Raw genomic sequence first — 13535 nt, forward strand, 5'->3', positions numbered from 1 at the left:
TCTTTAAACGAAAGATGGTTCTTAATGACATTGTATGTCTTGGGTTGTTGTCCTACTTTAGAATAAATTTGGATAGATAAGTATCTGCTAGAGACGAGCAGATCTTTTGAAATTGTAATTTGCCAACTTTACTGAAGGTTTCCTTAAAATTTGATTTGCTGTGAATAAATTTGTGTGAATCTCAGTACTGTAAAGTTTGTAACTAGATACAGTATGAGTGAACATCTTCGGCTCATTTCTTATTCAGCAAGCTATAGCTCTTACCGAACAAGCTGCCGCGGGAACCCGGATGCCAGGATCGCTCCTGCTGATCAGTTCTCCGGAGCCGCAGCTCCATGTGTTGCGGCTGTGTGACAGTAACAACACATGCATTGAGAAACTGTTTGTTGGGCTCTCCATGCATGTATTGAGCCTGTCAAACAGCCCCGACACATACTCTCCAGTTGTTCAGTGAACAAACTTCCTTCTGTTAATGCCAGATATTTAACATCTTGAGTCATCGGTCCAGAGAACCTGCTGCCATTTTTCTGCACTACAGTTTCTGTGTCTTCATGCATAGCTGAGTACTTCATCCTTGTTTCCATGTCGAAATGACTGCTTTTTGGCTGCAATTACTCCATGAAGACCACTTCTGGCCAGATTTCTTTGAACAGTAGAAGGGTATAGCTGAGCCTCTTTGATTGCTGCCAGTTCAGAACTGATGGCAATGCTGCACATTTTCTGATTTTGAAGGGAAGTAAGCAGGATATGTCTTTCATCATAGCAGTAAATTTCTTGGATTCATCATTGCATCTACAGTCCTCAATGTCGCCCATTTCATGGTGCTTCTTTAAAAGATGAACACCACAGAAAGAGGAAAAAAAAAAAAAGGAAAAAAACCTGCTTCTTTAAAAGGGCTGGAATAGCTTGAAATCCTAGTCTGCTTTGGAATATTTGCCGGTGAGAGATCTTGCTGATGCAATATAATTATCTTGTATCATGCTCCTGTGCTCAGTCTTGTAATGGTGTATAACCTGAGACATGAAAAATACATCTTTGTACCGGATTAGCCAGTAGATAGAAAAATATTACATTTTAGAGTCCTCAGTGGTTGAGACCTTTTCATGGCTAACTGAAAAGATGCAACCAAATAGCAATCTTTCAAGACTACTCACGACTTTTCATCATACCATATTTTGCCTGATGAAGAGACCCGAGTCTTGAAAGCTCACTATTTGTTATCATCTTTTCAGATAGCCATTAAAAGATATCAACCACTGAGGACTCTAAAATATAACATTTTCTAAATTGACACATGAAACTATCTTCCACAACCTCACCTTTGGAGTAGAGTTTAGCTGTGCCTTACCAGTTTTACAACTCCCACACAGCTGTTTTTGTTTCAGTTAATGACTCGGTTTCAAATTACATGATGATCATTATCACCGGTTTGGCATAACTGGTTACTCATAGACCCGACTTTGCAATACTATACATTTCTCTTTGTCCATTTACTTTGTATTCTGTTAATTTATAAAATTAAACTATTGAAGGGAATCTGTCAGAAAGTGAAAACTCTATAAACCACTTATAAGAATGCATAACTTTGAAATGTAAATCCATAATCTTATTTACAACGTGCATCTGTTTCTGAATTGTTGTCTGTGCAATAAAGGTATTAAGTGCTCTGGGCTTGACTGAGCATTTACTGAGTCTCTGCCTCAATAGGTTGTTTTCTTTAGCTTCATTGATAAATCGCTGTCTGATTTCTTTGCCTGACACCAGTCACACACAGTGCATTATCGATCAATCTAAAGACTCTTGAATTGATTTATATTTCCCTTTTGTTCATTCGTTCTTTTAGTTGATACAGATAAACAATTAAAAACTTCCATCTTTGAAATAATTCAACCTCTTCACCTGAGCCTGTTTTCACCTTCCTGACAAGGCCAAATTTTACAATTCTGACCATTGGTCATTGACCAGTGTGGCAAAAACTCTGGAACGCTCTAACATATCCCATTGATCCTGAGAATGTTTTTTGTGACACATTGTAATTTATGTTAGTGGTAAATTTAGGGAGATATTTCTTGTGTTTGTGAAAATATTGAATTATTATTTTAAGAAAACAGTTAATAAATAACATTTATAAGATAATACAGTGGCGCTCAATTACATAGAGACTCCAGCAGCATAAGTAAAAGACAATGTTCACCACAAGTGTCAGGATTTAAAGCTAGATATATAAATTACTATTGCGCTCAGAGACTCTGATTATATGGGGTTAACACCTCAAAAGCATTCATAGAAAAAAATGACTCTAACTAGTATTCACCTTAAATGTGCCACTAGAATTATATATGTATCTCAAAACCAGATAAGGATTGAATATGGCAGACTCACATAAAAACAATACAACTGGAATACCAGCGTGCTAGCAAAAGATAAAATAATTTACCTCATATATTAGATGTGAGACAATCTACGACATCTTGAATGAATAATCCCAAAAAAGGATAGGTAGAAAGGAGGAGGTAATTCAGGGAGTTAGTATTCCGCGGTCACTTGGGTGATGAACAGCAATAATCCAAGTGCTTATGTATAAATCCCGTATGAGTGTGGTCCGTAGTCGCACATATGACGGTACTGCTCCGGCCGGTAGCAGCCACCGTTCCAATCTCCAGGCAAAAAAAGAGATGATGGTGCTTCACAGGAATTAAAGCAGTGTGGGAAAAAATGAAAATTTAGCATTTTCCCACAAAAATGTTGCTTTAGCCCCACATTTTGCATTTTCACAAGGGTAACAGGAAAAAAATGAACCATACAATTTGTTGTGCAATTTCTCCCGAGTACACCGATACCCCATATGTGTTGGAAAACTACTGTTTGAGCGCATGGCAGGACTTGGAAGGGAAGGAGCACATTTGAGTTTTGGAGTGAAAAATTGACTGGAATAGATAGAGGCGTGTCGCGTTTGCAGAACTCATGATGTGCCTAAATAGAGGAAAACCTCCACAAGTGACCCCATTTTGAAAACTACACCCCTCAAAGAGAACACCTCAAATCAACAGAGTTTTATAAAGTTGAGCCATGAAAATGAAAAAATACATTTTTCCTGCAAAAATGTTGCTTCAGCCCAACATTTTTCATTTTCACAAGGATAAAAGAAGAAAATGGACAAATTGCTATGCATTTCAGATACACCACATGTTGTGCAAAACTACTGTTTGGGCACATGGCAGAGCTCAGAACAGAAGGAGTGCAAATTGAATTCTGGAGCACAATTTTGGCTAGAATAGATTGCGAATGCCATGTCAAATTTGAAAAAGTCCCTAACATGCCAAGACAGCAGAAACCCCCAGAAGTGACAGCATTTTGTAAACTACACATGCCAAGACAGCAGAAACCCCCACAAGTGACAGCATTTTGTAAACTACACATCTTGAGGAATTGATCCAGGGGTGTAGTGAGCATTTTTAACTCTCAGGCAGAAATATAAACATAACATTGGGCTAAGTCAATGGAAAATTACCATTTTTTTCCACTAAAATGTTGCTATGGCAAATTTTTAATTCTCAAAACTGATAGTAGGAGAAAATAAATGGTACAATTTGTTATGCAATTTCTCCTGAGTATGCCAATACTCCATATGTGGTTTCCATCTAAATACTGTATCAGAATAATGTGATTCAGCTGAAAACCAAGAAAGATCCAATCAAGATAATGAGGCACGCTTCTGGCATGGTCTAAGCAGGTCACCTTTGTTAGCAGATGTTGAGTTTCCTTAATGACCATTGGACTCTAGCAATGATGTCATGAGGCCGCCGATCAGAGAGGAAAGGGGGCCCCCTCCCTCTCCTAGCCTCCTAAATGTTGGGATTAATATTAATATCAATATTAAGGGCGTAAACAGCTGAGGACAGTGCGGGCACCGCTCCTGGCTGTGACAGCCAAGACTTGGCTATCACGTAAGCCAAGCTCCCAGGGGCGATCACGCTGGCACAGCTCCTGTGCCACAAAACTATCATGATGATGTACCTATACATCATTGGTCAGTAACACCTATCCGACCATGACGTATACGTAAGTCAAATGTCGTGAAGGGGTTAAAAATTTTGCACAGTACTATATATAAAAAATATCTGTATGTACTATGTAGCCAAGTAACAATAGACAAGTAACATCTGTAGAAAAAAAAGACAAGAATCACACATCCAAAAATTACTATTTCAGCTCAGCGACAAAACTGAACCCAAGATTATTAGTTAACATTGTGACCAGAATGTATAAACCCACTGCCAAATTAAACTTCTTAGTGAGCACCTAACCATTTAGATGTAGTGCTTTGCAATGATCTTTGCTACCTCATCACTGCGCCAGCAGAAGGAGCGATTCAGGCACCCCAGAACACTCATGTGGTCAAGAAAAGCCCCCATAATTCTGGGCCACACTGCCCCACAGACACAGCACCCTTGCAGCATTGGCCACCACACAGCATGGCATGTAGTATCTGCAACTGGTAGCCCACATATCAGAGGCTTAAGGGGCACATGTGGCTCCCAAGTCACTGGTTGATGGAATACTAGTGATAAATCATTTTATAAAAATGATCAATACAAGACTTTATATAAACGATCAAAAATCTGCATAAAGAATACTGTTTAGTACCTTTTTGTAATGACACCTCCATAATGACTCTATCATTTGGATTGGAACTTTCTGATTGTAGTGGGCTTTGCTCTCTCACTACACAAGTGCTGGAGCTTTTGGAGCGAACCATTTGAGAATTGCAGGCTTTGAGGATATCTGGTGCACTGAGTCCTGTTCGAACCGTGAGAGTGATCACTCCTTTCTTCACCTGCTGAAGAGAACAAATAAAGGTGTATCACATACTTATATTCCATAGGGATTGTATTACTCACAGCTAAAAGCAAATGAGCCAATAAACACAAAAAATGAATTTTATCATCGCTTATGTAGATCATTTGTTCTTTGTTTCCCTGTACGTTCAGGAGCCATATAAAATAAATACTTGAAAAGTAACTAAACTTTTTCAATTTTCCTATAACGCAGGCAATTAAATTGCCTGGGGCTTTGTGGGGTCCAGGTCCTTAGACCCTCAGCAATTGTGCAATAGACCCTGATATGTGCACGGCTCCAAAGACAAGAGCTCACAGCTTTCTAGAATCTACTCCTGGCCCAGTGTGTGATCGGATGGGAGATGTACATTCCTGTCAAGTGTGACGTGCACTTCTCAGGGATCTACAGCGTGATTGATGGTGATTCCAGGACATGATCCCACCCATCTGCAGGCAATTCAAGTACCTGCTAGATATGAAAAAAAAAAAAAAAAATTGTGTTACTTTTTAAAAGAACATTCAAGGCAAAACTAACACACTGTGTTATAGAGATTAATAAAGATAAAAAAGTGGTGAGTTTGACATCTTGTAAGTTTGACATTTGTGCTCTCCAAAATATTTGAATATTCTTAGAGATGAACTTCAAAAGAACACCTTGGCAATATTTTAAAACTTCCCTCCACACCCAAACTGAAAACTTACAATACTTCAGATATTTTTAATGACCTTGGTCCTCTTCCCTCTGTCAGATCAGTGGTCCGCAAAGGTTTGGGGAGCTTTGTGGAAAGTCTGCACCATGCCTTCCCTGCTTTTCCATTGCTTGTGGATGGACCAACGCCGATGACTTACAGTACTTTGTCCATCCCACAATAGAGACATTTCACAGGGAACACATGATTCAGTCTTTCTACAATTCATTGTGAAAATGTAAATTAATGCACCTAGGCCGCAGAAAATGATTGTTCTTGTTACAAGTTCGTCTAGGTTCATACTAGCATATAAAACTCTGGTTTTCAATTGCGTTAAAGAACAGCACACAACTGTAAATCTCAGCAAAGCTAAGCAGCATACTCATGTCAAGCAGCAGCTACAAAAAGTGTGTAAGAAAACAACGTTTATAGTGTAATATTATCCCTTTGTAAATCTTTTGCAAAATTTAGATTCAGTTTGGGGTTCCGTATATAGGAGAGAGGATGTAGGAGAGGGTAAATGGTTTAAAGGCTGGCAATTAAATTATAAACTAAAGGTGTCTCTCAGACCCTATTCACACCTTCCTTAAATATTATTTTTTTCATTGATCGCACATGGAGGGAGATATTACAGTGACTTGTCTCGTCTATTTTTTCCCCAAAGAACAAAAAACAGAGCCATGTACAAGTTTTGGTCCAATTTGGAGACAAAATTTGGCAATTCTAATGACAGGATCCGATTTTAGGTGGATATCTCCCCAATGCCGCTTGTGTTGCCTCCATGTGCTGTCTGATTGGTACTCTGTTATGTTTATGTAGTCAATAAGAAAAACTGATATAAGAATAAATCTTTAGAATTTGAAAAAGTTGACATAGTCATCAATATAGGAAAGGGTTTTTACATTTACAGTAGTAATGAAACTATGGAATGCCACATCCCAGAAATGCTAATGGTTGCTATTTCCTTGTCATAAAAAAGCACTTGATACATATCTAATAACAAATATCATACATGGTTATAATTTATTAATTATGGAAAATTAATTAAAACTGAACTTTATAAACTTTTTTCAACCTGCATAATTACTCTATGTAGTGGTGTTTTGCCCAGTCTGTGACTCAGGAATATAATGCACAATCCCCTCAGGCCATGCACACTCCAATAAAACTGTTTCACCAGGACTGTTCATGTAAGGGAGTAGACAGACAGTATAACTCGTGCAAGAATCACATTGCAATCCTCATACTGACCATCTGCTCTCCTGACCTAGGCTTGAACGCTGTATAGAAATACATCATGTTGTCATGCTCAGGTCAGGAGAGGTGCTAGGCCAGTCCATGCAGTGTGATGCGATCATCGCACGAGTTATATGGCCGTCTGCATCCTAAGGTGAAATGCCATTTAAACGCCTGCCTATACCTAAATAAGGCCCACCAAAACACACATCTGTGTCTTAGTATCAAGACTCTTACTATAATCTGTATTATGTCTGCCTTCGGCTTCCAGTACCTCCTCCATATCTACTTTACGGCTTCCAGACCTTTATCCCATGTGCCTTAACAGCTGCATGTCTGTGGACCATGTGCCCACCCGAACGAGGGACTTGGAGAAACCACTTCACCAGGTCAGCCAAAACATTATCATTGATGAAGAAACCAGATATCCTCAATGTGAGCAACTCAATTAGACCAACTGATCTGTGCAATTCCTCAAAATCTCATCTGTTATGGGTACTTGAACACTGGAGTAGAGCATAGGTAATGTGACGTCTCGAGCACGTGTCTTAGTTCCTAAGTTCTATTGGGATATTTAGCAAAGTGCCAAAATATTGTTTGGGGATTTTCTTTATTGATTTTCTTTTTCTGAGTCTCCTTTGATATGACAGTGCACTACCTTTCTAAAGTTCACAAGGATGTTCAATTGGAGATAGTAATTCATACCTTAAATTTTTGTAGCGCATCATTATGGGTTAGACCGTACATTGACTCTCCATTAAGTTCCAGAATTTCATCACCTGCAACAAAACACTTTGGAAAATAAATCACTCTTGGACCTATTGTCAGGATTGTTGTATGTCGTAACACAACTAAACCTATTAAGCTCCATTAAAAGCCGAAACCTACATTCCATTTACACCGTATAAGTTAAGTGTCTCTTTCCTCATTGACATAGGTAATTCATATTTTATGTTTCCATTTGTCTTCCACCTTAGGAAGAAAAATAAAGAGGTTGTCCACTACTTTATCACTGATGACTATCATTGAGATAGATCATGAATGTTTGATTGGTCAGGGTCTGACACCCAGCACCTTCGCCGAACAGCAGATCCTTGTGTCGGCTGCGGCCAGGACTGCTAAATTGTAGAGCTGCTCCATCTCTTAATAGTGGTCATGATAGGATACTATATATCCACGAAAAAAAGGGAAAGAGTCCAGCTTCTTGTAAAATATTGGAGAGTAGTCCATCTTTATTTCATTAAAAGTCCATACCAAAATTAATAATGTGCAGGATACACAGACTAGGCGACGTGTTTCGAATGCAATCTAGTGTTCTTTGTTAGAGCCAGGCTCTGACAAAGAACATTGGATTGCGTTCGAAATGCGTCACCTGGTCTCTGTCTCCCGCATTTTACTAGTTTTGATACAGATTTCTAATGAAAACTAAGATGGACTGATCTCCAATATTTTACCAGGAGCTGGAACCTTTCCTTTTTGTCTCCATTATCGCTGCGTTTGGTCAGAACGATGTTTCCTGCACGCTGGATTCTAATCTTCTGTGGTGAGCTAGCGCTTTCTCCATTTTTGTTTACTGAACAATTGCCTCGTAATTAAATCAATAGAAAGTGGATGTGCAGTACCTGGCAGTGGCCACTATAAGAAGACGGAACAGCACCGCAATTGAGCACTTCTGGTCGGTGTCCGCCACCGTGTACAGCTGATCGGCGGGGCTGTCGGGTATAGGACCCCAACTGATCAGACATTGATGACCTATCTTAGGGATAGGTCAACATCACCAGTGATAAAGTAGTGGACAACGTCTTTAAGCTTTATACAACTAATAATCACAGTTAAACTCCAGACTCCATACATATTATTTAATTAGTATATGGGTCAGCATTTCATTTTAACCCTATTTATTATGAGTGTACGAAACCCAGATATCAGGATCCTGACAGCGCCGTTGTACAACCTCCGCTGAGCAGGGACTCACCCGCACTGTAGGGACCCCTGGGGACAAGAACAGCCAGAAAGTACAGATGCACAGGACCTGAACGCTGAAGTTTAACAAGTCGGCACAGGACCTACGGTCATGTGACTGCAAGGGGGTGGGGCTTAGCATCCTGCATTCAGAGAAGGTAGAAAACTCAGAGTCGGGCAAAACGGAGGTCATACACAGTACAGGCAAATGAGGTACAGGAGGGGTAAACAGACGGGCGGTCAGACAAAGCCAAAGAGGGCGGTGCAGTACCAAAGGGACAAGCAGAGAGCAGTCGAGTCACAAGCAGAGAGTCATACACGAGAGAGCGGTGTGGTACAAGAGGGGCAGGCAGAACTCGTAACAGGGACAGAACCGGATCACAACCAAACAAGCAACAAGTTATCAGGCACAAGGCACACGTATACAAGAGGTCAACTAACTCAGCCGAGGGCAGGAGTATAACTGACACCGGACCTAGGTCCAGTGAACATTAAATAGCCGCCCTCTGCCAGAGAGAGGCAGAACAATTAACCCCCAGTCTGACCAGGACGGGCCAAAGCGAAACCCCGTCCTGGATCATGACACCAGATATGAGGTCAATTATGAGTAATCATTACATTTACTAAAGATTTTATAGAAAATTGTTCAAAACTAGTAAAAGACAAGCTCTGTTTCACCCACTTTGAGTACACTTACCTTCTTGTAGCCTGCCATCAGCTGCAGCAGCTCCATCTGGAAATATGGTCTTCACATAGATGCCCACTGGTCCGTAGATGCTATCCTTGCCGCCAACAATACTGAAACCCAATCCCTGGCCAACGACAATGGATGCAACTTTATGTAAGTGTATAACCTGTCCAACTGTTCTTATAAGCACCCCAATATTTGACTAATACCAATAAAAAAAACTTGTTCTAACTTGAGTAAAAATGTATCTACAAATCACAATTGTTTTAATGTGACCCAAGTAAGTACAACATTAGAACTCTATTTTATAAAGTAGTTATATGAAAGAGGTATGTCAAAAAAGTATTCAGTTGTTAAATTTCAGGACAGGATTAGGGTGAATGATTCAACATGAATTAGACAAAATGCTAAAGTTTGAAAAGGGTTTATAACATTCAATCTTTAGACTTGATATAACTTAATAAGACTGTTTTTGTAGTACAGTTGATTACTATTAAAGGGAATCTGTCAGCAGGATTTCACACCCCCAACTATTTAAATTCACATGAATCTCTTTCACAGACAAGTCCAGCCTGTTCCTCCATTGCTGAGAAATCAGTGTCTGAATCGATACACAACTTAGGCAGAGGAGCTACTTGTAGATCTGAAACCTCTGGAACTGCCTCCTCCTGCTTTACTGACAACGCATTTGCTTGAAGTCACACAACATAGAGGCTGCCAGTCAAGCAGGAAAAGGCAGTACTGGGTTGAGAATAGAGCTGGAGTGACAGAGACTTCATTTCTACCATAACCATTTGCCCTATCAATTCAAACGCTGATTTCATAAAGGAACGGATTGACCGTGTAAAGGTATTGCTGGACTTGTCTGTGAAAGAGCTACACATGCATATAAATTGTTTGGGCAGTGAAATCCTTCTAATATAGTGTGTCCATAAAGTCATGGTGCACTTTTGACCCGTCACAGGAAAGCAACAAAAGACGATAGCAATGTGAAATCTGCACCAAATAAAAGGAAAACCCTCCCAGTTTCTGTAGGATGATGTGGCAGCATGTGCACATGCGCAGAATATGACATAACACCGTGTAAAGAGAGAATCACAGACGTAATTAACTCTGTTACAACAGACGTCCTTACCCATGTGCGGCAAGAACTTCACTATCGTTTGGATGTGTGTAGGGCAACAAATGGAGCCCACATCGAACTGCGCTGAATAGGTATGAAACTCTGAGAGCTTTTCTTTTATTTGGAGCAGATTTCACATTTCTATCTTCTTTAGTTGCTTTCCAGTGACTGGTTAAAAGTCCACCATGACTTTACGGACACACTTTAGATTCTCTTTAAATACAGATAGTATAACACAATGCAGTGCTAAATATAAGGGCTTGTTCAAATGATCATATTTTCAGTCCAAGAGCTGCCCGTGAAAAATATGTATAGTTGTGCTAAAAAGTTTACATACCCCGCCAGAATTTTTGTTTTCTTAGCCTTTTTCAGAGAATATGAATGATAACACCATAACTTTTTCTCCACTCATGGTAAGTGGTTTGGTGAAGCCATTTAGGCCGGGGTCACACTAACCGATGCAAAATACGGTCAGTATTTTACATGCGTAATACGGATGAATGGCCCCTAAACAGTGCTCCGTATGTCATCCATAATCAAGGTGTGGTCGCGTATTTTGCGCATGTAAGCATCCGTATGTAATCCGTATGGCATCCGTATGGCGAGATTTTCTCGCAGGCTTGCAAAATGGACATATAATGGAGCCCTATGACAGGGTTTCTAAACAGAAACCAAAGAATAGATATAGACACATAGAATGCATATATATATATATATATATATATATATATGTATTCTATGTGTCTATATCTATTCTTTCGTTTCTTTATTAAAACTGTCAGTGTGAGTTTACTGTATAGCGCACTGAATTGCCGGCTTTGCTAAAAGACACCTGGTGCGTATTTCTCGCAAGTCACATGTGTGGTCCGTGTGTAATCCGTATTTTTTGCGCACCCATAGACTTGCATTGGCGTACTACGGTCGTAGTACTCTGACAATCGCAGCATGCTGCGATTGGCACGGACCGTAGAATACGGATGAGAAATATACGGCTGGTGCGAGGGACCCCATAGAGAATCATTGGTCCGTGTCTAATGCGTGCTTTTAGCGCCTCTCACTCGGCCGTATTCCTCGCCAGTGTGACCCCGGCCTTACTGTCAAACTACTGTGTTTTCTCTTTTTAAATCATAATGACAACTCAAAACATCCAAAACACCCTGATCAAAAGTTCAGATACCCCATTTCTTAATACCGTGTATTGCCCCCTCTAACATCAATGACAGCTTGAACTCTTTTGTGGTAGTTGTGGATGAGGTTCTATATTTTCTCAGATGGTAAAGCTGCCCACTCTTCTTGACAAAAAGCCTCCAGTTCAGTTAAATTCCTGCGCTGTCTAGCATGAACTGCGCGCTTGAGATCTCCCCAGAGGGGCTCAATAATATTGAGGTCAGGAGACTGAGATGGCCACTCCAGAACCTTCACTTTGTTCTGCTGTAGCCAATGACATGTCGATGTGGCCTTGTGTTTTAGATCGCTGTCATGTTGGAACGTCCAAGTATGTCCCATGCGCAGCTGATGAGTGCAAATTTGCCTCCATTATTTGCTGATAACTGCTGCATTCATCTTTCCTTCAACTTTGACCAAGTTTCCTGTGCCTTTGTAGTTCACACATCCCCCAAAAAATAGCAATCCACCTCCGTGCATTACAGTAGGAATGGTGTTCCTTTGATCATAGGCCTTATTGACCTCTCTCCAAATGTAGCATTTATGGTTGTGGCCAAAACATTCAATTTTGGTCTCATCACTCCAAATTACCTTGTTCTAGAAGTTTTTAGGCTTGTCTTTGTGCTGTTTTGCGTATTGTAGGCAAGATACTTTGTGGCATTTGCACAGTAATGGCTTTTTTATGGTGACTTGACCATGCAGCCCATTTTTCTTCAAGTGCATTCCGAACAATTTTCCTGACAGTTGTGGATGACATTTTTGTTGGTCTACCTGTCCATGGTTTTCTTTTTACAGAGCCCCTGATTTTCCCTTTGTTAAACACAGTTTGAACGCTGATGACTGGCATTATCAATTCTTTGGATATCTTTTTGTATCCCTTTCCTGTTTTATACAGTTCAACTACCTTTTCCCGTAGATCCGTTGACACTTCTTTTGCTTTCACCATGACTCACAATCCAAAAATGTCAGTGACTGCATGAAAGATGCAAGAGTCTGTCTGGATCCAAGAAAGTCACTCATCTTTTATGCACACACTGATTGCAAGCAAACAGGTCACAGGTGAGAATGTTACCTTTAGTAGCTATTCAAACCGATTTGTGTCAACTTCTGTGCATGTTATCAGGCCAAAATCACCAGGGTATGTGAACTTTTGATCAGGCTCATTTGGATGTTTTGGGTTGTCATTATGATTTAAAAAGAGAAAACACAGTAGTTTGACAATAAATGGATTCACCCAACCACTATCTATGAGTTGAGAAAAAGTTTTGATGTTATCATTCATATTCTCTAAAAAAAGTCCAAGAAAGCAAAAACTCTGCCTGGGTATTTAAATATTTGAGCACAACTGTACAGCACTCTGCCCAATGTCATTCAATGGGGCGGTGAAGAGAAGCCATTCACTGACCGAATTTGCATGCGAAAAATAAATCAGCTTGGACTAGTTTCTCCTGTAAATCAGATGAGACCTGCCCATTCATGTCTATGGGTGCATGAAAAAAAATCGATTACCATACAAAGCCACAGTATAGCATCCGCTTTTTAGGCCATGTGCACACGTTGCAGATTGTGCTGCAGATTTTTCCGCGCGGACTTGGATAAATCCGCAGGTCAAAAGACCTGCGTTTTACCTGCGGATTAGCCTGCGGTTTTCCCCTGCGGTTTGACACCTGGTAATGGAGCAGGTGTAAAACCGCTGCGGATTCTGCACAAAGAACTGACATGCTGCGGATTTAAAACCGCAGCAAATCCGCACAGAAAAATCCGCAGCATCTGCACAGCATTCTTTAATTGCCATTGAATTTAAAGGTACTGTACAAAGCAGCAAAATCTGCTGC

General features: G+C 40.2%; 1 protein-coding gene across 1 annotated transcript in view; it reads right to left on the reverse strand.

The window, feature by feature from the left end:
- IL16 (interleukin 16) overlaps positions 1–13535 on the reverse strand; it is a 184120-nt gene that overhangs the window by 69770 nt on the left and 100815 nt on the right. The window contains exons 7-9 of the mRNA XM_073568576.1: positions 9423–9537; positions 7469–7542; positions 4648–4840 (exon numbers count right to left, since the gene is read on the reverse strand). Coding sequence (XP_073424677.1) covers positions 4648–4840; positions 7469–7542; positions 9423–9537 — 382 coding nt within the window. The remainder of the gene's footprint in view (positions 1–4647; positions 4841–7468; positions 7543–9422; positions 9538–13535) is intronic.

The sequence above is a fragment of the Dendrobates tinctorius genome, unplaced genomic scaffold (assembly GCF_039654945.1).
Source record: "Dendrobates tinctorius isolate UK_male_01 unplaced genomic scaffold, ASM3965494v1 ptg000022l, whole genome shotgun sequence".
In the NCBI taxonomy this organism is placed as follows: domain Eukaryota; kingdom Metazoa; phylum Chordata; class Amphibia; order Anura; family Dendrobatidae; genus Dendrobates; species Dendrobates tinctorius.